Raw genomic sequence first — 26834 nt, 5'->3', positions numbered from 1 at the left:
AGAGGGGCACAATTATGTTTTGGTTTGGTTTATTTCATTTATTTTTGTATTTACTTTTATTTGAAACCCATTCTAAAGTTTATTTCTTTTCCATCCTGGTTGCATCATCACTGATAACTCCTTTTTTTCTTTGAATTAGCAGATGGGAATTCTGTCAGTGTGCTCAGGCTTAAAATTCTGAGAGGTTGTGTGTTTTCATGGAGAGTGTATCAATGCAAATAAAGCACTCACACTGTGGTAATCTAGATAAGTGGTGGAGCAGACAATGTGTTTATCAGAGTATTTGATCTGGAAGAGTAAGTTAAATCTGTGAAGCTTTACACCTGCTATCTCCTTGTGTTATTTTGTGGTATATTATTGTACATCATGGTGACATGGATAGGGCTGGATTATGCCAAGTGAGGTACAGAGGCAATTGAACAAATTGCTTCTATTTTGCTTGAAAAATATATTGAAAAATATCCCACTGATTTAAGTAACTCTCCCTAATTATTTTACTGCTCAGATTTCATTTACACTTTCCCGTTGTGAATCAGTGCCCCACTCTGAGCCCATTAAAAAATAAATGCTGCAATAAAAAACCCCAAAAACCAACCAACCAACCAAAAAAAAAAAAAACCAAACCCCACAGCTACCAAAGAAACATTAAACCAACAAACCTGTGGTTTCAACCTGATGCTCTGTCATTCTCCCTGTAGGCCTGAATTTCTGATTTATCTGTACTGGAATGGGATCAAATTAAGGATAACTGGATTTTAGAAGAATGGTGATTAATGTATCTTTAAATGGCTAATTACAGACTACAATAATATCTTAATTATGCTGTGGACATAAACTGTACTACATGTCTATTTATTAGGCACACTAAAGCATAGATGTTAAAATTTATGTTAACTTTTCACTGTTTTTTGCCAGTAAACCAAAGTGGGACAAATTTGTTGCATGTTTCAGGTGACTTTTCATACTTGCTCTTTTATCTGTAGTACAAAGTTGCTCATAAAACTAAGGGAGAGAGAGAAAGAAAGAAGTTTTTTTTTCTTCCACTGCTCTTGCAAGAGGTTGCTCCTTTCTCTGACAATTTGCTTGGCCCTCCAGGAGGTAGTGTTTGTTTAGGTTCCCTCTTTGGGATGTCATCTTTCAAAATAACAGAGATTTTTAGTTTTAAATTATGATCTGCTCACATACCATGCAGTGGTGTCTTGTTTTTGGCTGGGATAGAGTTAATTTTCTTCTATTCCCTGAAGCAAAAAAAAAAAAAAAAAAAAGAAAAAATTGAATTGTGCCTCTGGGGACAAAGATTGAAGGGGTTTGATTGGGTTTCTGTGCTTAGCTGTGGCTTTCTGAAGGATGTAATGACAGCACTAGTGTTAAATATTTTCCCTGTCCCACAACAGTGCATGTGGTGAGCTGGACCATGGAGTGACCTGGCTGGAAAAAGCAATATAAGATCAATGTGGTCTCACAAAGGCTCCTGCTGGCACATCTGTGGGTGTGACATAAAATCAGAGTTAGCAAGAAAAGTGAGGAGTGAAAGTGGAGGGTAGCAAATGCCTTGTAGTGTTCCAGCAGCAGCTTCAGCAGGTCGCTCTTTGAGGAGGAATTTTTAAGTGACTCCTCAAGGCAAGTGGAAATTATGATATCCATCCTCTCTTGCTCACTTTAGAGGAGCAAAAATCTGCCTACAGGAGGAAGAAGTTTTGCAGAATAAAAGCAAAGAAAAAGGAAATCCTGGCTGTCCCAGGAGTGAAAAAAATGCATGGCGAGCAAAGAAGCACAGAAATATGCACAGGGTGTCTAGACCTATGTATTTTTGTGCAGCCTATAATGAAGAATGCTTGAATTCTTTAAAAGCCTGTAAACTGCTTCCTGTATAACCTTTAGAAAGATGAACTCCAAACGTGGAGTGTGGCTGAAAACAGTCTGCTTGACCTTTTCTGTAACACAAGGATCAACACTGGTCCTGAGAGACCGGTATTTCTGGGAAGGACTTGGCAGGCAGAGCCTGCCAGAGGAGGGCTGGTGCTCCTGCGAGGCTTTTAGAGCACAGGAGTCTCCAGCCTTGGGTGTCCTAAAAAGGCTGTCACCACTGCACTTCAAAAGGTGTCGATGCTTTTAATGTGCTAATGTGCTCTGAAACGCTCAGCCACCCTCCCCGAGGCACTGGTTTGCCTTGTGACTCTGTCTATACAGAACAGTGTTGGTTTTTTGAGCAGTTTGGTCCTTTTAGTCCTTTAGGAAAGATGTTGCTGTTCCTTAGCAGTCTGATAATGTGGATGCCCTTGCCACGAACCCTTTGATACCAGGCAGCCCTACAAATAAGGGAGGCTTTGGGGGAAAAGCTTCTTCCCTGGCTGCATTCAAGGCTTTGGGGTCCAAAGGCAGTATTTTATAAATATATATATTATTGAGGGGGGAATTATGTTTAAACAGTAATCTATTTCTTTAAACATTTTCCCATCTTTTGTTTGTTTATTTTTCTGTAGACAGTGCTGTTCCTCAGAGCTTTGGCAGCAGCTTTCAGATACCAGAGAAACCTCTTTTTGTTTGGGATGTTTGGTTTTGCTCTGTCTCTGCAGTTTGCTTTATATGGTGCTCATTTCTGCACAGTACCTCAATAATGCATTGCAGCTCGGAGGTATGGCTTAATATTCACCCACTCCTTCCCAGGGGGATAGATGTGTGAGGAAAGCTTTTCTTCCAGTGGGCTCTTTGATGTTTCTGTGTGTGGATGTGTGGTCATACAACCAGCATTTACAACTGGTGTAAAAGCCTGGCACAGTGGACAGCGAAGCCAAGAGCAAAGAAACAGAACATAAATTTCAGTATATCATAAAACTTATCACAGTCATGTCCAGCACTGGTTTTTTTTGATGGAAGCCAAAAATTTCAAATTGGGTGCAAGTGACCCAAGTCTGAATTTATATATAAACATGAAATGGAATAAGACCAAATATTTAGGAGCCTGTACAGTGTTTTAAACAACTAACCAGTAGGCATCCAGTTTCAATAAAACATTAATTTTGTATAGGCCAAAATATGGCTCTTGCTTAAGCGGATGAAAGAGGCGGGAAGAGAAAATGATAAATTTTAAAGGATGGTAGTGAATACTTAAATAGTCTTTTTCAGCAGTGGGATCACAATAAGTTGTTACATGGCTGTTCATCCCTAGGCTGAAATGCCTGGGGCATTCTTAAATCCTTTGAAGCTACAGTGGGATTTTTTTTTTTCCCCTTTTTGAGCTACATCTGTGTGTTTTTCAGGTTCCAGAGAAGTTCTTACAAAATGTACTTACAGTGTCAACACAGTTCTTATATCTTGAAAAGCCAGCACTACATTTAGTGCTAAATTGATGCTTCTTAGCAGGCCTGAAGGGTGAACTGGGGCCAGGCAGGAGAGGGAGAGCACAGCACACCTTTTTTTGAGAGACCGTGGCCGTAAGGAGTTTTAAAATATAAATATAAAATAATAAAATATGAAGTTAAATATGTTAATATAAAGTCACTCTCAGGAATTTGCGTGTAACAGTTGATTCAATTTTGTTTATCAATTTCAGTTTCTCTCACTGGATCTTGTTGGTGTAGCACTTGTCAGAGCTACCACTGCTTCCAAGCACATCACTTCTCTTTGTGCAGGTGTTTTTGGGTGTAAGTGGTCTGAGCTCCTTCATCTTTAGTCTTCAAATATTTTTCCAAGGCTCCAGGTGGCTCTTCTGGCCAGTTAGTGAAATACTGACATTAAACTGATGGGAGCACATCCATCAAGGTCTCACTGGTGTTCCAGCCCATGCTCTTGTTTTACCAGTGCTCCAGTTCCCATTGCTGCAGCTGAGCTGCTTGGATGGTTGTTTTTCAAAGAGAAGAGTTAAATCCTGTCCCCTTTGTGATCAGGAGCAGCAGAGATATGGTGAGCTGTCCTTGTGGTGAATCTCTGAACTGTGCCACGAGCTGTGCACAGGAGCTGGGGTGAGAGGGAGGGGAGGAGGAGGCAACACCTTGTCTGTGGCACCCCTGACTCTAACCCAGAGCCCCCTGTAACTCAGACACTATGTGTGAGGTGACCAGGGGTATAGCTGAGCTGAAAAGGCTGAAGCCCTTGATCCTGCAGATTGACAATGGACATGTTAGCCAAGACATGGATTTCTAGTGGGACTTCAATAATGTTTGTTGCATAGAAACCTTGGGGAATGGGAAAAAAAGCTTTCTCCACTGTACAGCTCCTGGAAGGACCATGCTGCCTCAGAACAGGATTCAATCCAAGCCTCCTTTTATTAGGCCTTTGTTTAATAAACGTACATGTGAAACTTCAGGGAGTTGACACAGGCATTTTAAGTGTATTTTTTGCACTTGTTAGGAAGATGCCACAGTATCCCTGTTTTCCTCACTGTCAGGACAAACAGTGCCTGTGTTCTCCTTCTTGGCTTCCTGCTAGGGCTTTACTTAATATGGTGTTTGCTCTTCTACGGATTTTTCTTTTCTCAGTGTCTTCCTTTTCTCTGTAACAAACAAAATCCAGTAGGGAGCTGTTATGGTATTCAAAAGACCAATTCAGTAGAGCTACCACACAGAAAACTGAAGCTGAGCTGTAACCTCAGCCTAATAGGGTCTCTGGATACAGGCATGTAACTTTAATCTGTTGGCTGGTACCATTGATTTCCCATATTGGATAGAAATACTGGAGTTATTAACCATTTCAAATCTACTGCCAGAGGACACATAGGACTTTTCATACACTCTCCTCACATTCTGTGTTTTACTTGCTTGGGAATGGCAGATATAGAAGGTGTAGTGAGCTGCCACCACCTTGACAAGGGAGCATCAGAGCTGGGAAGCTGCAGCAGACTTTGGGGGTCAATTGTGGCTCAGGGACCCAACCCTGCTCCTGAAATTCTGAAGCTCAGTCCCTAAGTGAGGCAGTGCTGCTGCTTCTCTGGGGTACTTGAGATAAGTGTTGAGCAATGAGACACTGGAAATGAGGGTTGGCTTTCACCAGAAACAAAACAACCCCCAAATTATAGCTTACTTGGGAGCTTGTGGCTGAACAAAGTGCTGGCCCACAAGCTTTTCCCCTTAGTTTAAACAAAACAGAGAAAAGAAAAAGGTTCTTTGATGCTGTTCATAAAACAGAATTTAATTTCAGGCAGCCTCTGAAAATGAAATATGCTCTGTGTTCACTAAACATCCTTGTTTTCTCTTATACCAAGAACAATTTATTGTGGGTGCACCCAGAGAGCCAGATGTATTCATGCACATGTACTCAGCAGTTGTTGTTCCTGTAAAGCAAGCAAACCCAATTGGATTTCCCTTTTTGCAGGCAGAGAAAAAACTGCAGAAACTGTTTAAGGTGTGAGCCCAATGAGGCCTCCACTAAAGCATAGGAGCTGTGCTGTGGTAGGTGCTTGAAAGTTAGTATCTTTTAATAATTCTGTTAAATGTAGCCGATCCTTTTGACCTCTCCACCTCGTGATGTATCCAGGATTGTTACACAGCTTCAAGCCGTTTCTGTCTCCAGGGTTTAATTCCTGGTATAGTCAGTGATGTAACTGATTAATTTTTTTGCTCCTTTAGTGATGTGAAACACAACTTGTACGTGGAGCATCTGTTATTTGCTAAAGACAGTGATGTGGAGAGTGGTGGTGTGCAGTCTTTCCAGTGTGCCACGCAGATGAATTCCCTGTGCCCTGGTACCTCCAAGTACCAAGCAAAAGGATATGCTTATTTGTGGGGCTTGGAATGCTGTACTTTATGATCTTAGAGATCCTCCCCGTGAATCACATCTTTGTCAGATGATGAGCATCCCCACCTCCCTGTCCAGCAAGGGGGTCTGTGCAGGCAGGAGCAAAATGGTTAAGTGCCCTGATCTCTTGGATGGAGCTGCTGGTCGGCTCCCACATTGGCTTGTTTACCTTGGCTGCTCATGATATTCTCCCTACGTTCCTCATGGAAGATTCCATTTTTTGCAAGAGGGATGAGCTCATTTGTTAAATGAGAAAAAGAAAAAAGCAGCCGTTCTGCTTATTAATCCTCTCTGCAACCGTCCTGATATGCACAACTTGCCTGTTAGGAGAGGGAAATGTATGCACGGCACCCAGTGCACACGTGCATTTGCATTTCAAATCAGCTGAGTCAACACAATATAATGGTCCTGCCTGTATGTCCTTAGAGAGCCACAGTAGCTGACGATGTGTGCTTAAAGGGAGGGTCTGCTTTTCTTCTTCGCCTTTTTTTTTTCTTTTTCTTTTTTTTTTTTTAAGCCGGTTTCCATAGCCAATAGTCCCGCGTTCCAGGCGCCTGCACCGGAGCTGTTTGGACCACTGATGTTTAGCAGATGATTACTCTGTCACAGCACTGCAGCCTCTCTACAGCCAGAGCTCCCGGGGCTCCGTGCAGGTGGAAAAAAAAAAAAAAAAAAGGCAACCCACCACCAAAACTGGCAACAGTTCAGAGAAGAGAAGCTGCTGAAGTGTTTCGGCTTGTGCTGCCACTGATGCAAGCAGCTGTTTCCATCTGCACTGCAGCACTGCAGCCTCTCCACAGCCAGAGCTCCCGGGGCTCCGTGCCGGTGGAATTACGGAGGAAGCTGGCCCTGCTCGTGTCTAGCTTGGGCTCACGGGCACGCTGAGGATGGGAGGCTCGCAGTCCCTGCAGCAGGCACAGACAGGTGGCCTGATCCGGGAGCCGTCAGAGGCCATGTAAGTGCGGATTCCCTTTGCTGTCCCCCTTTTCTCCCTGCGCTGCCGGGCCCCGCGCTGAACCTGTGCGCTGCCTTCAGGAGCCGGCTCCGGGGCCGGGGGCCTTTGTCTGGGGCTGATCGCAGCCAGCTGAAGGCACAGCTGAGGTTTCCCTGGGTATGGCGAGGTGGATTCTCTGACGCTGCCCAGGACGGGGGCACCTCACCCGGGCTGCCCGCCCCGGATCGTTTGTGCTGAGCAGGAGCTGCGTTCCATATGTTCTGTCTTTTCATGTTTCGGGTGCATAATCAATCAAACACAATGACCATTTCCAGCGAACAAAAACCCAGCCCCTTCCCCCTTCCCAAACCCACCACCTCTGTGTTTTCTATTTAAAATGCACAGCATGGAGCTCCATTTCACTGCTATTTTTTTTTTTTTTTCAGAGCTTCTTTTTGCTTTTCTCTGTACAGATACCGGTTTTCAGGTCACATCACCCTTGTCAGCATCCATCCCTGTCATGGCATTATATCCTATGATGAATCATAAGCAAGGTGTCCTTAGATCTCTCTTCGCTGAAGGCCAACTCTGAAAGATTCACTGGGGGAGGGAGGAAAAAAGCAGACAATTAGTGCTGGTTCAGAACAAGTTGGCACTTTTTCAGATGGCTAAATCGTCAGTGAAAGTGCACAAATATGTGTGTGCCTGGAGAAATGGCAGCATCATTTCCCACTTGTAAATAGGATTTTGTCGTTTATTGGTGGAGGATTTATCAGTTTACTTAGCCAACAGTCTTTTCTCTAACTCTCCACCCCAGACTACTAAGCTGAAATACTGGAGCGTGGACCTTAGCTCTGAATGGATTTTAGAAGAATTGCCTTGTCTCCTTTTGTTATTTCAGTTATATAAATCACATTTATCTAACATGTCGACTGCTGCGTTCGTTACTGATTATGTATTTTGGTAGGGTTTAGGTATTTACCCACTAGGGCTGGTCTATAAATTGGCTTCGTACAGGTCTCTTAGAAATTTTGTTAATGTGATGTCTGCTTGTTAAGGTAGATCTGATTACGGTTGAGACATCATTTGTATGTTTGAGATAAGTGCTTCGGAGTCATTGGGGAATGATAGAGCAGTAACTGATAGTTTTGCCTCTATAATAGGCCTTACAATTAGGTATATGTTCCCTATTGTCATATTCCAGTATGTTAGCAGATAGCTTGGCTTGATAGTGTCTTGCTATATTTATAAAATACAGGCCTAACAGCATTTCTGGATCCTTTGTTCCTTTGATGTGTAGCTTCAGCAATTAAGATTTTTTCTTCTATATAGTTCCATCTGACATTCCTGTAAACAGCATCTGTTTTAATAATATGGTGGAATAAACCCATGCCTTGTTATCTTTAAAGCACTTAAAATTGCATTTTCATCTGCACAAACTGGTGTTGATTTTTAACAGTGATCCAAGGACTTGGTCAATAAAAGAGACGTAGATAATACAGGGTTCAGGTTTTTTAATCTACAATTTTCACAGTCTTTTAAGAATGCATTCTGTTGGAAGAACATATTGGTCGAGGTGTATGTGTATATATTTATACATTTTGGCGACACATGAGTAAATTACGTTGTCATCTCAATGACTCCTTTTCTATATAAACATACTCATCTCTTGCAGTTAGTCATTCTTGTGGGGTTTCAAGTTGATCTTTTAAGGCCCAGCATAATCAACAGATGCATTTTTTAGCCCAGGCATAATTCAGTAACTGTTGATGTCCTTGGGAAGAGTTTATGACAGGTATTACTAATCTTGTATTAAATAAATCACTGAAAAAGTGCCATTTTCTTCAACTAAACACTCTTTAAAATGAGATAAGAATGGAGGTGTTTCTTTATCCTTGAGGAAATACAGGCCTGTTTTCTGAAACAAGAATGTCTTCATAGGTCGTGGTCATCAGCTCTGGTCTGAGGTTTTGACTTTGCACCCTAATCACTTTTAACTTTTATCAGTGCTTTTTTTTTTTTTTTAACTTACTTTGCACACACAGGAAAATTCCTTAGTGGCAGTGGTGGCTCAGAGGCAGAAACATCTGGCCATGTCCCGGGCAAGTTGGGAAACTGCCCACGGGGTTACAGCATCCCTGAAGTCATCACTTCAGCCTTCAGCAGATGCTTGTTGCCTAAAGGAGGCAGCTTCTCCAAAGGGAAAGCAGGGTTGGATTTGGCTGCCCCGAGTTCATTAGATTAAAGGGGTGTAAATCAGAAGTCATTACTGGAATAGAATAGCACCAAAAAAAGTCCAGAGGCAAACAAATTCCTTAAATAGCTGCTGGTTTAGTTGTTCCTCCAAAGTGTCCTATGATGGACTTCTTCACTAAACACTAGGGAAAGTCATAGAAATAAACTGATGTTAGAATCGATGCTGGAAAGAGGTCTAGGTTAAGATTTTAGAGTGTATGCATCATTAAATTTGCCCTTTTTGCATGTGCGTGCCAAACTCCCAATTTTAATGTAAATTTGTTTCAACCAAGATAAAAGTATTTGTAATAAACCCGGCATTGCCACTGACAGCCCGGGGTATTCTGTTGCTCATTGTGGATTGTAAGCACTCGCTCACTGGTGGCAGACAATTACCCTTTCATTTAAGGAGAAAAGTCAATTTGGAATGATAAAAAAGGGGAAGCCCAAGGGAAGCCCCTGACAATAAAAGTTAACTGCAGATGAAAGTGGTGTGGTTCAGACCTCTGTTGATGTTAGGAGCGCTGTCACGTGCTTTGCAAATCGCAGCAGGCACCCTGGTGGCCACAGATTTAGCTCAATCAAGGGCACGTTTCCATCAGATAACAGGAGTGGAGTCGGTTGAAACGAAAGCAAATGACAGTGTGATGATGTTTGGTGTGCATGGATTTGTTGGGTGGCTGCACACATCTGGTGCTGGTGATGGTGTCCTCCTGTGTGCTGTCTGTGCCACGCTGAGGTACCAGTGTTGTCCCGCTGAGGATGTGAACAGAAATCAGCTTGCTAAGCACTGCCACCTACATCTCACTGCTTTCCTTTGCTATAGCAATGTGTTTCTAACTCTTGGTAGTATTTTTAAAGTATTAGCAAACTGGAAATGTTGCTAGGGGTTTAAATGTTAGTAGCTCTTGGCCGGTTGTCACCTCTGGATCGTACTTTTTCTCCAGTGGAAAGGGTTCCTTTCTCCTGAGCACAAACCACACCTTGTCTTTGTGGAGCACTGTGGTTGCTGCCCTTTCAGCAACTGGGCAGGATTTACATTCAGTGCCAATTTCGTGATCAGCCAAAGGGCTGATGATGTGTGATTTCCTCCCATTAGGAGCTCTACCTGCCTCGTCTCTAACATTTCCATCCCTTGCCAATCCAAGAGGAAAATGACTGAAGACTGAGCCAGCTCCCACTGAAGTGGATAGTGAAATGCCCACTGACTTCAATGGGAGCTGGATCAGGCTCCAAAAAAGAAATTGAATGTTGCTGACCATTGGGAGCAGGCCAAGATGGTGGTGCCCTGGTGGTTGTTTTTCAATATTTCTTCTGCTGCACGGTCTTTTTGTTTGGAAAAACTCAGAAAAATATGCGCTGGATAGTCTCAGCCTTGTGCTAGGAGATGTGAGCAGTTGTTCTGTGTGTAAGGGTGTACGTACACATGTATTCATAAAAGCTGTCTCTGCATGTGTACAAAAACACAGCCCTTGGTTGCCACCACATTTTTTATTTTTGTGTCTCTGAAACTTGGAAGAATCCACTGCGTGGTTCTTAAAGGTTTGAAAGAAATGAGTGTGGCTAAATATTTGCACAGTTTTATATGCTCACACGTAGGAAAATGGTCATAATGACTACATATACATGGAAGACTGGGATATATGTCTTTTGAAATCGTTAGGATCCTGGGAGGAAGGGAGGCTGCTGTAATTGAATTGATATTTAGTTAATCCCTTGGCAGACAGTGCTGCCTATTGTCAGCATGTGAAGTAGGAAGGTAAATTTTTCTTCTTCCTCTTATTGACAACCATCAGTGAGCATCCCCATCGATAATTAGAGGATGCTCTTACCTACTAGATTTGTCTGCTAAACAGGGTGAATTTCTGGAAGACATGAGGATGTTTTACATAGGAGAAGATGTATCAGAAGGAACGAGGAGATTCTTCTGTCAAGCTTCCCTGTCTTTTATTCCAGGCTCCCTTATCCGAGCCCAAAGGATCTCATCTCTGAAGTCGGTGACAGCACTTCCTTTGATACGAGAGGTGGTTACATCAACCACCACTTCTGTCACCAGGAGTAGGCAGGTCACGTTTGGACTTGAAAACAAAATGAAAAGCCCCCAGACTCCCTCACCCTTCCATTAACAAGGCACAGCACACATCTGGCAAACCCATGTGTGCTGCAGAGCTCTCCAGACGGAGTGGGGTGCCCTGTGCCACGGGTAATGGAGCTGCTGTCATCCATTATGGATTTTGACACACGGGCAGATTGGAAAACACAAACCGATGTGGGGTAGTAAAAACGTGAATGGAAGGGCGTTCCTGCACACTCACTGTGGCTGTCACTCTCCGGCAGAGCTGCTTCCCTGCCTGCCTTTGCTTTTTGCTTGGCTTGACCCAGCAATCAGAGGAGCTGATTGTTAGATTTAAATCAAAGATGCTCTGCAGTCCTGTGTGTTTCGAGAGGCAACAGTCTGCGTGCTTTCAGTGTTTCTCCAATGTGATGATAGCACCTAGAAAAGCAGTTCTGTCTGGTACAAACACATTTCCTTTGTTTTAAGGCCGTACACCCATAGTTTTTGTATTTGCTTGTGTCTTGGATATCGTTTCCTTTTCCATCTCTGATGCTTTGTAAGGCTTTAGCTATGTGACAAACTTATTATTTAGTCCAGGTAAGCAGGCTTTTGAGTGGCAAGAGGCAGAGTTGTAATTATAGCTAGAAATTTGATGCAGTTTGCATTCCCTCTGAGAAAGTGGGCGGGATTGTGGTAAGAAACTAACAAGCAAATATATTTTTTACTATGAGAAAGCTGAGAAAAAAAGGGTGTCATTTCCCTTCAGATCCTTAAATGCTCTGAAGCAACCCTCTGAATTTAGTAGCAGGCTGTGGATATCATGTTTTGTATTCCCATTAGCACCAGAGAGACAGCTTAATGGGAAAAAATCGAATTAATTTCCTTTCCTGCACCACAGTCTGAGGTTTCAAGGTTTCTTGTAAGGCATGTTTTGGCCTGAGAGCCTTCATTGATGGTGATAGCAGACAAGATAGTGAGATCCCTGCTTAGCTCTAGAAACCAAATTGGAGTTTGCAACATAGACTGTCTAAATATACGGCCTGTGAACTGAATTTTGTTTTAGACAACCGTGGATATGTCTCAGGGTAATTGTAGAACTCTCTAAATTTTGTTTGTTGCCTCTGCAGTACTGTTTGCTAGAGCTCCTCTCCCTCTGCCACAAGGAGTGATTAAGGAGATGAATGGGTACTTGGGAAACCTCTTCCTTCCCAGAGGAAGAACTGGAGCTGTTGGTTCTGTTGGGATGAAAACTAAACTTTGAGAAAATCTGTGTCTTACCGTTTTAAGCTTATTTGATTTTGATTAAACAGGATCTTTAGGCTTATATTCAAATTTACACAGTAGTGTTTTCCTAAACAAAAGCATCTTGTTTCTTGGGCTTAATAGAGGCCAGGTTGTATCTGACACTGAGTAGGAGTTACAGTCACGTCCACTCCTGCTTGTGAGTTTTGATTTCCTTCAGCATAAAACCTGCATTTATTGGTCTTGTTAATAACAGTCCATCGCTCTCCTTAGAAATGAGTCCAGAATTGTGCTGGGAGAAGGGTTTGATTGCTAAAAGAGAGAGAGGATGAGCAAGGAATTTGAATCCCTTTGTTTAACTTCCCAAGTGCAGGACTGTCCCCTTCCAAAGCGGGATCCTGGGAAGGGAAGGCTGAGCACCGCGTTGCTCCCCTGGCAGAGCCGTGGGCAGCACAGCTGGGTGCCAGCTGGTGAGGTGCCACCGCACACACCAGGGATTGCTTTTTCCCGCGGCGCTGTTGTGCTGAGTCGGCAGTTCCTGAGCCGGGCGTTCCCGCAGCACCTGCGGAAAGGGATGATGGATTCATTGTACCGAGAGCTGGAGGGCACGGAGGGTGCCCGTGGCACAGGGAAAGCTGCAGCTCGGATGAAGTCAGTGGGAAACCTGGCAGAGCTGCACTGGGCTGGAGGAGCAGAAGGATCACACCCACCCCGCCTCGGGAGATGGAATTATTACAGCCTCACCAGAGATTTGGTTGTTAAGAGGTTGAGATTTTTTTTGTCCTTTGCTCCTCTTGCTTGCTGGCCGTGTTTCTGTCCATGCAGCTGCTTCACGTCTTGAAGCAGAGGAATAAGGTTTAGAGGGGATCTTGCAAAGCTCTGGCAGGTTTTTGGAGGCTGTGCAGGGGTCAAATAAGCAGAATATAGAGCAGGTTGAAGGCAGAGGGACTCTTTTCTCCCCTCTTTCCTTTGTAGTGAAGGGACTCCCTGCCTCCCTTCTTCTCCACCCCCGTATAATCCTTATCTCCTTTCTGAAGGGAAGGACCACGAACATTACAGGAACACAGCTTTATTCCCACATCTCACCATTCCCAGCAATCTCCACGCTCTCCAGATAAGCCTGTCCCCAGGGATGACGAGTGTCATACATTCATCTTCACACCTCACAATTGCTGTTTTATCCCCGGGTCCTGCTTTTGAGCAGCGTGGCAGAGCAGAGATGTGGCTCTGGAAAGCCTTGTTGCATTTGAAAGGTGGTTCCAATAAACAAAGCCACTTCGAACCTATGGCTCTGGCTCCCAAATGAATTATTGATTGGTTTCCCTTGAAGCCGTCGATGATGCTGTGTAGCAGCACAGGCACCTGGATGCTTTCTGAAGGGCTAGTTAAAGTGATATTCTCTCCTGGATTTAAACTTTAGAGCTCAGGACTAATGGCAGGGGAAAAAAAATACTTGCCGTGGTATAAATGCTTAAACATCAACTACTGATTCAAATACCAATCCCTAACCTCCTAGGGTGAGCAAAGTGCCTCACTGACTGGGATTGTTATATATTAACTGGTTATATTTGTGTTAAGTATTTTCTACCTTTGATATTGGGATAACCTGCGTCTTTATTGTTTCTTAAGAGATTTATGTGGTTGAGTATTCAGCAGCCTCTGGTGATTTAGGGACACATTAGTATATTTGCAGTCCTGATGTCTGAAGATGAGTGCCTTTAATTAAATGGCTTTTTCCTGTTGCACCTCTTGAGAATAAAGCATCTGCCTGAGAAGAGCATAGGGATTAAAAAAACAATTTCAATTCTGAATCCTGTTTCAGTAGCATAGATATTTTCATTATTCAGGCTGAAGCCAGTAAAAAGGAAAGCAGGCTGGGCAGAAAGGGTGAGGAATCATTTCATTATTCATGTGTATCAGTAGTGTTGAAAAACATACCACACTAGATCTCAAGAAAAGCAATAAAAAGGGAAAATTTAACATGATTTAAAGGAATATGGGGAACTTCTTGCTAATCAGTTGGAAAAATGATTTAAGTAGATTGAAGTGCTGCTGTAAGTGTGCCATGTTATATCCCGCAGTCTTTTTTCCTTCAGATGTGGTTTCCCACAGCTTGAGACATTTCTCTCTGGTTGCTGTGTGGAAAGCAGGAAATGGCTTTTGTTGGGGGAGTGGGAATTTGGCTTCTGCACAAAATACGCTCAAAATTGCTGAATAAACAAGGAGAAAAAGCAGGAAAAAAAGAATTCCTTCTTCCCATTTCAGTTATATTGGGGAGATTGCTTATAATACAATGGGCTAAAAACCAAAAATCAACATTATTTTTAAGATGATTATGCCCTTTTAATTCTCCTCCGCTGAGGTTCTAATCCTGTTCTTTAAATACAACCATCCTGTGAAGAAAAATTGGACTTTTTATAGCAAGTGATTAACGTTTAAGGTATTAATGAGTTTCTTTTTGCAGTCTATTATAGAAGACACATTTCCAAACTGACCTGTGTGGCTGGGATACCACACAAGGGATTATTTTACATTAGTAAAGTCCCACATGATGATCCAAAAAGGGAAGCCATGGCGTTTTATTTACGTTGTCTCACCTGTGTAAAAAAAGAAAATCCAGATTGTTGTCTCTCAGCTCAGACACCGAGTTATCCCAGGACTTGATGTTGGGAGTCAGATGTTATTGGAAGGGCTGTGAAGTTGCCCAGTAGCATTAGATCAGCAGCAGTGTGTAACTGAGCCATATTTACCCACTCACATCAAATTTGCACTGGTGTAAATCATTAGCACTCCAGCTGAGCTGTCTGGGATGCTCTGGGGCAGCAGAGGACATTACACCCTGGGGCTTGTGGCACAGAGCAGCACAGGCAGGGCAGGGGAACGACTGGCTGCAAGGATGACCTTCGTCCTTGTGTCCCCAAATTAAACCTCGTGCCTCCTGTGACACATCACTTGTGGGCTGGGAAGTATCACCTTTGTTACAACAGTGATTATTTTCCTGAGGAGCCGTGTTTTCTGTGAGTCTTGCAGGAGTATTTACACTGAAATAATAATAAAATCCTTCTCTGGAGAGGAGCGCCTGCCCTGCTTTCTGCACACATCCCCATCAGTATGAGCTCTGGTGTAATTGCAGTGCACTAAAGTAGGTCTTTGTCATTTCAGTGGAACGGGATTTATTTGATAAAAGCTTTATTCTTAAGTGAGAACTGCAAAGGAGGCTTCTTTGCTGCGTTGTGGCTCAGGCCATAAAATGAACACGTGACATTTATCCTGCTCTAGTGTTGAGCAGAATGCCTCTGCTGAGGGAGGAACTGCAGAAGATTTTGTGGAATATTATTTTTGTGTTCAAAACAGAATGTCTGTTTGAAGCTCCCAGCTTTGATTGTATGTGTTCTTCCACAAAAACCTTTTTTTAAAAAAAATGCTCTCTCTCTTTCTGTCCTAAAGTATTGTTTTTAATTAGTGTTTTAATACAGCAGAAAGATAGCAGGATAAAGAATGAAGATACCAAGGAAATTAACTTCATCCTCATTCATGGATTTCTTCTATAAAATTATTTTAAATTGCTGTCATTAAAGAAGCTGGAGTTGTACCTGTTTTTCACATCCAGTTTTAAAGTAGAAGTAAACGAGTGATCTGGTGACTCAGCAGAGGTGACTGTTACAAAGTAAGACTAAAACTATTCTCCAGCATTACTGTTTAAGCTGAAATAGTCCTGTGAGGAAGTTATGTCTGTGTTTTGATGATCAGACTTTGCAAGTCAGAGACCTGTAGCATATGGCCCGGGTGTTGCAGCGCAGGTGAGTAGCACAAGGTGTGATTGCCTTTTCTGGTGCACGTGTGGTTCGTGCTCTGTACGTGTACCACACATACCAGGTAGCAGACAAAAGACAAAATTTCCCTGTAAGGTGATGCTCTTGCTCAGTGCAGACTCAGCACTAAAAAACTGTGAATTCCCACAGACTTCTGGTGCAGCCTGGGGCATTTTGCATGTCACTGGAGCAGACCCTCGGAAACCAAAACCTTCTGATTTTCCTGTGGCCACCTTGGGTGGTACCAAATGTAATTTTATTATATTTGCAAGACTTGATGCTCCTCTTGCATGTGCACATCAGTAGGGATGTTCCAATGGGACACAGGAATCGTAGCTGTATAGGAGCAGGATGTGAGTGGAAGGAAAGGTTGGTGATCTTTTTCCCCTCTCAACATCATCAGCCTGTAACCCGTTTTGTGTTTAGTCCCCTCACAGCATGGGTTTGTTGTGAATGTATTTAATCATAGAATGGGTGATCTTGTCACTGAATAGCCTTACAAGAGTATGAGAGGTCCATTAATAGTTAATGGTCAGAAATGTGTCCCTAAAGGAACTGCTTTGTAAATGGAGTCTGGTGACACGTAAATGACACGTTTGTACCTCCCCCAGCTCCTGACTCAATACAGGCATCAGATCCAGCACTGAGAACATCCCCCCTGAGGGCAGAGCCAGCAAGGCAGGCGGCTTCCCATGGTCCCTGAAGTGTCACCCACCCTCTGGCAGGCTGGACTGAGGTTACTGGTTTTGCTCTTCTTCGGGCAAAACATTTCCACAGAGTCACAAAATGGTTGGGGTTGGAAGGGGACCTCTGGAGATCATCTGGTCCAACCCCCAGAGAGGGTACAGAGATATCTGTTCTCTTGAATTCTTTTGAGAAGCTCTGTTATTTCAGTGGTGCATTTTATTAGAGAAAAGGGAAATGTTGTTTGTGAGGTTTATGCCTCTCACCATGTGTGTGTTGGTTTTTAAAACCACGAGTTTAACAGATCTGTGGGTGCTAGGTTTGATGGGTAGAGTAATTCAGACACCAAATATTAATATTTAATACCTAAAATAACCAGTTCACTGTACTGTGGCATTCATGTTTTCTGTGTGTTGCTGTAAAAATTAATTATTAAAATTTAAAATCTGTGGGGATGTTTTGTATTCAAAGCATGTAGGTGAGCAGTGACACAGCTAACAATCATCATGTTAAAAGAAGATAATTATTGTGGGATGTCATGTTAGCTGAGTAGGCAAATACTGTACAAAAATTATAGAGTAGAAAGTTGACACATCTTTGATATTATCCTGACCTAGTGCTGGGATGAACAAAATGACCTTTTGTTGTAGCTGTAGAATATTCATGGTCCTTGTGAGCAGGCCCTTGGGTCAGCTAATGGCTGCTGGCCTAAAGTGGTAACTTGATCTCCAGGAAATGAGTTACCATTTGGGTTCTCTTGATGATTTTGAATTATGATCCAGAGCTGTATTTGTAAGAGTCTGAAGGGGAAAAAAAAAAGGATAAAAATTGTATGTATCTCTGTATTAGAGCCGTGTAACTGCAACACGAGTGATACCACAGGATGAATTATAAAGAGATTGTCAGTTATTTAATTTTACAGAAGGAAGAAGCCCTCAAATGTAACGTGCACTGAGCAATCTTTTTCCCCCTCTGGACTCTTCATACATCCACAGTAAGAAGCTGTTTGTGCTATATAGAGATCCCAGCCTGAATAGATAAGGCAGAGTTGAGTGGATGCAGAAGTGAACTGACCAAGACCCTTGAACTAGATGAACATTAAAGGTCCCTTCCAACCCAAACTCTTTTATGATTCTATGTATTTGCAGCAGTTCAGAGCCAGAGCTGAGAGTAGGATTGGTCTTTGTATTGCTGAAACATGTTGTTATTTGGCTTGAGGTTTTTTTTAAGAATTACATGGGGAAATCAGTTTAACTACTGAAAAAGGCACCAGGAAATCTAAAAAGGTTTTATCAGATGGTTTGCAGTGAATGAGCTTTGACTGAAATTAATGCACATCTCCAAGTGCCTTGTCTCTCTGGCTTTAGAAACTCTAACCCTTAGAGTTACTGAGTGTCTTTCCAAATCTATCAGCCTGTGTGGCTCCTGCCACTGCAGTAAATGTGCCTGCTTAAGTAACAGGCAAACAGATTGACCTCAGAAGTACACAGGCACTCCTGCATCCTTGGTTCTGATCTCATCAGTAAACCACACCTGAATTATTCATGCAGGGTTTTATGAGGATCATCTCTGAAAATGATCGATGGAGGTGAGACTACAGAACTCATTCCTCCTTTTTATTTCCAGCTCATCTCCCAGTGGAATTTACAGGGAGGAAAGCCAAAATTAATCTTCAGCACTAAATTGAACATTGTAAGAAGTTGTGTTTTTTTTCTTCTCTCTGATTGAGTTTCCTCTCATGGTGAATGATAAATTGTTCAGTAAATACTCATGTGAAATTTATACCTTGACTTCATGATATAAGAGCTGCAGATGCTTTGGAGGGGCCAGATCTCTTGGAATCTGTTGCCTTTAGGTCTAGATAGTGCTTATGCATCAGCACTGCAATGTTTGCTCGTTTGGGTCCTTCATCCCATGGCTTTGGACTCTGTGTTTGCCTCAGAGCCCTGCTAACACCTCCATACAGGAACTGAGCACTGTGTGATGTCCCCCTGGTAACATGAGCCTTGTGCACTCTGATTTCTTGTTTGATTCCTAAGGCTCAGGGAGACAGATCTTCAGATGATTCTGGTGTGGTTTTACATGGCCTAGAGGCGATGAATGTACTTGGACAGATATTTTCCCCTTGAACTGCAGCTCTAGCCAGTTGTAAAGAACACGTAGATCTAAAGAGGAGATGGGGAAAAAAAAGCAAAAATACCCATTTCTGTCTCCTCCCCCTCAGGGAGTACAGCTGTATCGCAGGAAAGGACTGAAAAGACTGTAGGAATTGTTGCCAGTTAAAACTGGTCAGGGAGGAATTGCTCATCATCTGGGAGTGTCCTGAATTTCTCTGCACGCTTCAAAATGTCCCACACACTACAATTAGAGGGCAATATGCAAACAGCAGCTCTCCAGTAAATCTACAGTCTTTGCTTTCATTGCATTACCCTCCAAGCTCTCTTGGGTGATAACGGAGCACAGTTCAGTTTTGTTGTTGTTATTTTCTGTGTGTTATAAAATGACCCGGCTTTTTTCCTCCCAATGTCTTGTATTTCCAAATACATCATGAGAATGAAGTTGTCATGTCAATAAAACAAAGGTACATAGAGACAAAGCAACTGGTTGATAGATTTTATTGGGTACCCACGAGAAGGATGAGTTTATGGAGTGTTGACTGGGCATCACTAATATTGCTGACAGGTACGAGCGACCTCAATTTATCTGGGGCATGTTCCACTAATAAGGCAAATTTATCATACTTTTTTCTAAGTGCAAAGTTTGAAAGAAAATATATGGATTTAAATACAGAGCTGTTTCACCATAGCTCTGATGGAGCAGATCCCCCTATAGCTGATCTTTGTGTTGTTACCTGTGATTCCACAACCACAGCTGAGGGAAAGCGTCTCCTTTGGTCCGTCCCCTTTCCCCACTCCCAGCACAGGCAGCACTTCTTGATAATGCAACTCCAGCTCCTGGCTTCAAGAATTCATAATATCACCCCCTCATTCCTCTCTGAACTGTCCATGTTGCACACCAATAGATCAGTGCTCCATGAAGTAGTTAGGCATGTTTGGTTTGTTTTTTTTCTGAAGCAGGCTATACACTTAATAAATTTCTATATAGGTTTGACTTAAGGTAATTCCACAAAAGCCCATGGACCTCTCTTGGCACATCCCAGTTCCAGTTATGCTGGCCTATGCCACTCCATAGGAAGCGATGCTCCTGACCTCAGCCCTCATGTCAAAGCCCTGCTTTGAAGTTTCCTTTTTATATCAGACCCCTCTTTCTTTGCTGTGAAATAAAACCAGAGAGCACACTTGTGTTGGTTATACTGCTGCAGTGTAAATATTAGAGGAACCCAAGGCACATGGCAGGGTTCCCAACACAGCCCAAGGCCACAGCTCTGTTGCAAACTATTTTTTAATGAATCGGGTTTCTGGGTGGCAACTGGGATGACCTCCCTTCAGAGGCTGTCGTGCCTGATGAGGGCAAACAGCGAGGAGAGGCAGTGGAATAAGAAATCTTATTCCTGCTTCCTGAGTGCTTTGCAGCTGCAGTGACAAAAAGGCAATTTTTCATTCTGAAATCAGGGAGGAATTAAAATTATAAGCACCTGTGGATTACAAAAAAAAGGTAACGTAATTTATGAAGGTGGATTTCCACACAGCCAGAGGTGAGGAAGAGAAGACAACCCTAGTGACTCCCTTCAGTATTTCCTCCAGAGATTTATGTAACAGGCTGGGCAAGAGGCTCAGACTTCCCAGATGAGAGTGGGAGAGCTCAGGCTCCACAAGTTGATGCAATGTTCCCAGATTTGTGTTGGCCTAGTATGATCCTTGTGTTTCTCTGTTCTCCCCTGCTGCTGGACCCCATCTGTATGTGTTACATTTGCTGTTTACTGGCTGTCTTGGAGAAGGGAGATGAAAGAGGTGGACTGAAGGAATATTTTGTAGCTGCTACAATCTGTATCTTTTTTGCCTGTTATATACAAAAGCCAAAGGATACAGCTGGAGAGATATGACATGTTATAAAAGCAATCTCCCACTTGTTTCCCAGGGTGGCTACAGAGATGTATGAATGTGTATTCCTTCCTGAAGCTCTTAATTCATCACTGCCCCCCAAATTAGTCCTGCAGGCTCAGATTCTGCACTTGCACATCCCATCTCCCCAGTGTTACAAAACGAGGCCAGCAAGTGAGTTCTCCACCTCTGAAACCGATGCATCCCATCTCATCCTGCTTCATCCTTGGCTGGAGCTTCAGAATAATATTCTAGATGGTACAAGACTCTTTTTTGTGAGAGCCTGCCCACAGCTGGAGCCATGGTGGCTGCTCCTTGTGCAGCTTTGAATTGGTGCCGGCTCTCACGGCGTATCACGGTTTGGCAATCTGTTTTACACCAAGAACTTTGCAGCAGTATTATTTCTCTTTGTTCCCTGTATTCCCTGAATTTCTCAGGGAAAAGACATTAAGAACTGAACTGGCTGAAATGTGTAATTTCCTTTTCACAGGAAATCCTGTTGTTCTGGGAAAGTCTTTTCTTACAGTTTTAACATGGGACTGTAGTCTTAAAAAAAGAAAATAGCCTGTGTAAGAGAGGTCATCCCTCACTAAGGAAAACTGAATCCAAGATCTAATTTTTCCAGGATGCAGGTAATACAGACTTTGGAGCATAGTGCTGTTATGTGCATCCAGGTTTTATGCCCTCACCCAGATCCCATGCTATGACATGACAAGGAAGGTTTTCCTGGTGTTGAGCTTCCCTTTGTGTTTCTTTGTTACATATTTTTTTTTTTTTTTTTTGAGAGCACAATTGCTTCCCATAACAAACTCAGCAGCATTTGAGTTATGGTTAATACAGTTCTCAATTGATTGTAATAGCTGAAAATTAGGAGTATTGCATCAGAATCTTTTGGGAATTATCAAATATTAGCAAACCAGAGCTTTGTGTGGGAGCTCAGGCACCTCAGCTGTTTGTCCACAGACTCAGCAGGTTCTCTAGAGTGAAAACTCATACAGTGAACAAAAAAAGAACATTTCTCTTTAGTTCAAGTGCTTATGCCCACCTCATCCGAGGAAGAGGCCGAGTAAACAAAGGGAGCTCATTTAAAAGGGAGATACACAGGCACCAATTCTTCTGCAGTAACTGAAGGACACAGAACTGCTCCATCAAGCCAGTGTAACAAAGCAGTTATTAATATGAGTAAAGTATGAAATAGAGGGGGTTTTGTCCATTGCAGTTTATATCTATATATATATTTACTCTATATGTTACATGTGCTATACAGACGGTTTGGATAAAAGGAGTCTAAATGTTATTGTTTCAGTGTTACAAAGCAAGACTTTGAAATGAGGAGAGTGAAACACTAATTAAGTGCAGCACAATGAAGAACTATGTGAAAGCCCGAGAGAGATGAATTACCTTTCATTTTGTTGGTTTAGATGATAACTTCCTAGGTTTATTTTTATGACACTGGGAAAATATCGCACGACTCTGTTTATCTTTGATTCTTCAACTTTCAAGTTTCCTGAACCAGCTCTGTGGAAGGAGGAGAAAGCGTTTGTTTGGTGAATACCTATTGTGCAGCTTTGTTTACAGAAGCTCTTTGTTTGCAGCTGTTCTTAAACTTAAAATACTTTGTACTTAAAACACGGTGCATCTTTGTAGGGATATGATTTAAAGTGATGCAGCCCATGTGTTTCAATGTGACTGTTCTGGGACCTGATGAATTAGTATGGTTTAAGAGGTGACACAAAGAAGGTGTTTTGGAGAAGCTGCAGCAACAGATAAAATCAAAAGCCAGACACACTTTTTTTGAGCAGTTCCCCAGGCAGTGACATAAATCTGTGGAGAGAAAAAAGCAAACTCTAAGCACCCCCAAGTAAGGTAAGCAACTGGAGTTATCACCTAGCAGAAATCCTTTTGCTTTGCACAGGAGTAGAGGTAACGAGACAGAATCGGTGTCAGGCCATGACGTGTCCCTGGGAGGAGGTGGGAGCTCTCATTGGAATTCTGCTGAGGCAGCTGGGGAGAATCAGGTCTGCTGTGCCCCTCAAGCTGTCAGGGGTGACACTGGGGGTCTTTTCTTCCCCAGCTCTCCGAAGGCTTCATGCTGTGATAGATTTAGGCAAATGTAATGGAATGCAAATCCTGTGCTTGCACCTCTCCTGACATCCAGCCGCTTAAAATTATCACAAGTCTCAAGAAACCAGACAGAATCTGGCAGCTGGGAGTTATCTTTTAACTCAACAAAATGAGAGGAGCCTTTGGTTTTGGATGGCTTGTAGAGGTGCTTTTGGGAGATGAAATGGCTCTTCATTTCATGGCAGATTTTGTCCCCTTGCAGTGGTGTGCGGGGTGGGAACAGCCGTGAGGAGCAGTGGAGACTACAGGCTCACACAGAATCACTGGGAAGAGGCAAATCAGTCCTGTCCTTCAGGAAATTGCCATGTTCAATTCACTTTATCATAGACCAGCAGTCCAAAACTGCATCTGACCAACAGAAATGCTTATTGAACATCGTGTTCAGTGCCTATTGAATATGACACCGTTGTTGCTGCTTTCCTGGCTCTGAAAAAAATGCCTCAAAAAGAAATGTTTAAAATTTGGACTCAGTTTGATTTAAGAACAAGTAAGACCTATAGTTTCCAGACTTAGAAGGACAGTTTCCTGTGGCTGTACACCTCTAACAGGTGTGTCCTTGAATGGTTTAGATCTTCACTCAGTGTTTAGGTTACTCATAGTTTTGTACACTTGCTGCCTTTCAAGCTTGTGTTTCATTTGAATGGCTCCATTTTGGGTGCTGCTGCTTCCTTTGCTGTGCTGGCACTAACCCATTGTGCTCCCTGTGGTTTTCGTGTCCCTGGGAGCATGTGGTGCTACAGAAAGACCATTGATAATATGAGGACTCCGTGCATTTTACAGGCTGTCTTACCCTGCGTAACAAGGCCTGTTTGAAAAGGGCTACGGTGAAATTCTGTGGGAAGCACAGGATGCACAAGGGTTTGCTGCACCTCAGGTGTCTCCGTGTGTGCTCTCTCACCCTTGAGAGCATACACATAAATTTGGTGCTGTTTTTAGATGGGGATTTTTTCAGGTTTTTTTTTTTTTTGAAGCTGTGAAATTCTTTTGAGAAGATCCTTTACACTTCTGTAACATGAGTGACATAAATACTTGTATAGGGAGTAGACCATAGCCATGATACTCTGCTCTGTAAACCATACAGCAAAACCTCCTTTGGGAAATGCAGAGGCAACCTGAGAGCTGAAGTCTCTGCCATCAGCTCAGGAAGCCCAGCATTCCCAAGCCTGATGTGCAAACATGGATCTTCACTGTGCTCACCACTCTCTCATTTGATTTTCCCCAGGAGCTCTGACTCTGAAGAAGCATTTGAGACCCCGGAGTCCACTACACCTGTCAAGGCACCACCTTCACCTCCACAGCCAGCCCCTGAAGCAGCAGCAGCTGTGGTTGTTGCAGACATAACAGAGCAAGAAATAAAACCCCAGCTGCCCTTAGAAGACACAGGTAACAAGGATGTAATGAGTGGGACGGGTTACTGAGGGAGGTGAAGCTACAGGGAGGTGTTCTTCTAAGCACAAGCAAGGCATTGATGCTATTAAATTGTCTGCTGGAATATTTATTTAGTGTGTGCTGGGCAATTTCCATGCTGGGAGGTTGCACCTGGAATAAAGTTTTGGAGAATCTGTCCATAACATTTGACAAATGTTAAAGAAAAGAGGAGTTTTCTAGAAAAACCTTTTTTTTCCTTTTGAATCAAACTTCTTTCTACAGAATCAGATGAGTAGAAAAAGGAGGTATGAGATGCAAATGTAGTACCTGGGTGAGCACTGTTCACTGTGACAATCAAAAAAATGTCATTTTCAAATGTGTTGTTACCTGAAACAGGAGGTGATCAAAAAACCCATTAGAACGATAGAAATATTGATATTAGAGTTATAGGATGAACATGGGAGGATGTATGACTGTATGTATAGTATACACACATAAAATTGGTACATACTGGGAAATTAACCTTTAAAAAGGGAGACTCGTCTTTAAAAACCAAATAATTGCTTTCCCAAAAAAAGTGTTCTTTGTTCTCCAAACTGAGTAATGGAATATGAGTGAGTAGAAAGCATGCTATTAGCCCAAAATAGCTTTGTTTGGGCTGTCAGATGACAGCTCAGCAGTCTAAGACTGAATTCCCCATTATACCATCTTTTTTCCCATCTGAAAGTCAAGTCATCCTGATCACCTGGCTAAATTGCATAAAGGTAATGTTACTCCCAGCAGACTAAAGCTCACTTGTATTGCATTTGGAAAGATGTTGTGGCATCCCACTCTTAAGAGGAAAGGAAACCCTGAGGTTTGTAAATGCTCCTGGTCGGAAGGAAGAGAGTCTGCAACAGCTCACAGAGTTTTACTGGCAGATTACACACTTGGCATGGAAATTGGTGCGTTAGTCCCTGACCTCCCAGGGTAAGAACATGGCAGTGGGGTTTGGATAAAGGGAGAGGTTGAAGGAGAAGAAGGAGAGAGATGAGTTAAAGAGGGGGAGACAGAGGAAGAAAGTGAGAGATCCCCAGTCCTGGCTCCAGCGTTGATCCAGCTGATGGGGTGTCGAGGATTGCACCCAGGCTTTGTGGGGGGACATTTGTATGGATAAATTTTCCCTGCTCTGAAGATAAGTTTCTTGCTTTCTATGCAAATTAGTTACCATGCACAGTCTGTTCTTATGGACTTTTCTGGAAATGAGTCAGAGGACTTCAGTGGTCTCTGATGGTCTTGATGCCCCTCTACAATCCATGCCAGTGCTTGACTTCATTCCTGTGAATTCATTGAATTCGTCGTGCTGTGCTGTGTTTATCTCCAGGAGATAACAAGGACATTTGTCCCAGAAAGCTACTGCCCTGACTCCCCATGGCTCTTTCTCCAGCCACATCCTGTTCTTTCTCACAGTGTGTTATTACCAACAGTCTTTGGTTGTTATTGCCAACAATCCTTGGTGGACATTAGCCCCCTTATCTTCTGGGCCTCTACAGTTGTCTCACGTGGCCAGGCAGTGTTTTAAAGCTTCCCTTTCCACCCTGGAAAGAGAATGTTTAGCAGTGGGCAGAGCAGTGTCCAAGGCTGGTGTGTGTATTACAAAGGCTGTCCAACTCTGACTTAAACCTTCAGGAAAGTGTCAAATAAGTCTTGCAAATGTCTTGAACGACCTAGAGCATTTCTGGGAGTTATTCATTAAGGAATGCTCTTTAAGGTCATGATTTATGATACAGTTTTATAAGCAGCTCAAAAGATGTTCAACAAACTGCTTCCACAAAATAAAAATTAAATACTGAGGCATCTTGACACTTTTTCCTTTCTGCTGTTACAGTTCCCTCTTCATTGTAGCAAAGGTTACTCATTCTCCATCTTCTTTTCTTTTTCTAATCTTTGGTAATGTAATGATTACAAAATAAGTGCTGAGAGAACAAAGGAACGCATATGCTGAACAGGATTGGAGTGTGTTTTTAATTACTGCAGTAGATTATCTTCAAGCCCTTGATTACACATGTGCTTCCCTGGCACGTGTGATTCTTGACTCCTTACATCCCAGCCCCCCCTTCCTCCTTTCTCTCAGATATTTCTGAAGTAAATAGGAAACTGAATTTATCTATTCATAACCAGTGTGGACTGTATTGAAGGCTGTTGGATGGCAGAGGTGAAACCATTTCATTTGCAAATCAGATTGACCACGAGAGGCAAGTTACCACAAAGTAACAGAGCTGTGTTCAGTGTTCCAAAATTATGCAAAACACAGTTATACAACCGGGTAATTTATTGGAGGGGGAAAAAAAGATGCGTAATGCAGAAAAAATTCAAATGTAGGAGGGCAACACAAAGCATCCATTTGTTTTGGAAACCTTTAGAAGGAATGAACAATACTAAGAGTATAGCTTAGGTGTTTAGAAATGAGAAAAGCTGAACATTTTGTGCTTTAGAAACCACTTGAGTGTCTCGTGGTTTATTTGCCTCATAAGTTACGCTTGTGGCTGCACACAAAGGGAATGAGTCCCTTCTTTGGGTGTTACGGGCAGAGTCGAAGCAGAAGTTCCTTGATGGTACCACACAGCTAAATAAATAGGTTTCAGCAGAGGAGGAGTGAGGAACAG

The 26834-nt window shown here is 42.7% G+C and overlaps 1 protein-coding gene across 4 annotated transcripts in view; it reads left to right on the top strand.

The window, feature by feature from the left end:
* Positions 1 to 26834, top strand: part of TACC2 (transforming acidic coiled-coil containing protein 2) — a 125789-nt gene that overhangs the window by 59627 nt on the left and 39328 nt on the right. For all 4 annotated transcript variants that reach the window (XM_027655213.1, XM_027655214.1, XM_027655215.1 and 1 more), the window contains one exon: positions 24044 to 24204. In XM_027655213.1, the coding sequence (XP_027511014.1) occupies positions 24044 to 24204 (161 nt within the window). The remainder of the gene's footprint in view (positions 1 to 24043; positions 24205 to 26834) is intronic.

The sequence above is a fragment of the Corapipo altera genome, unplaced genomic scaffold (assembly GCF_003945725.1).
Source record: "Corapipo altera isolate COAL_440 unplaced genomic scaffold, ASM394572v1 180, whole genome shotgun sequence".
In the NCBI taxonomy this organism is placed as follows: domain Eukaryota; kingdom Metazoa; phylum Chordata; class Aves; order Passeriformes; family Pipridae; genus Corapipo; species Corapipo altera.
Note: the sequence above shows the minus strand (reverse complement) of the source record. Positions and strands in the feature narration are given on the sequence as shown.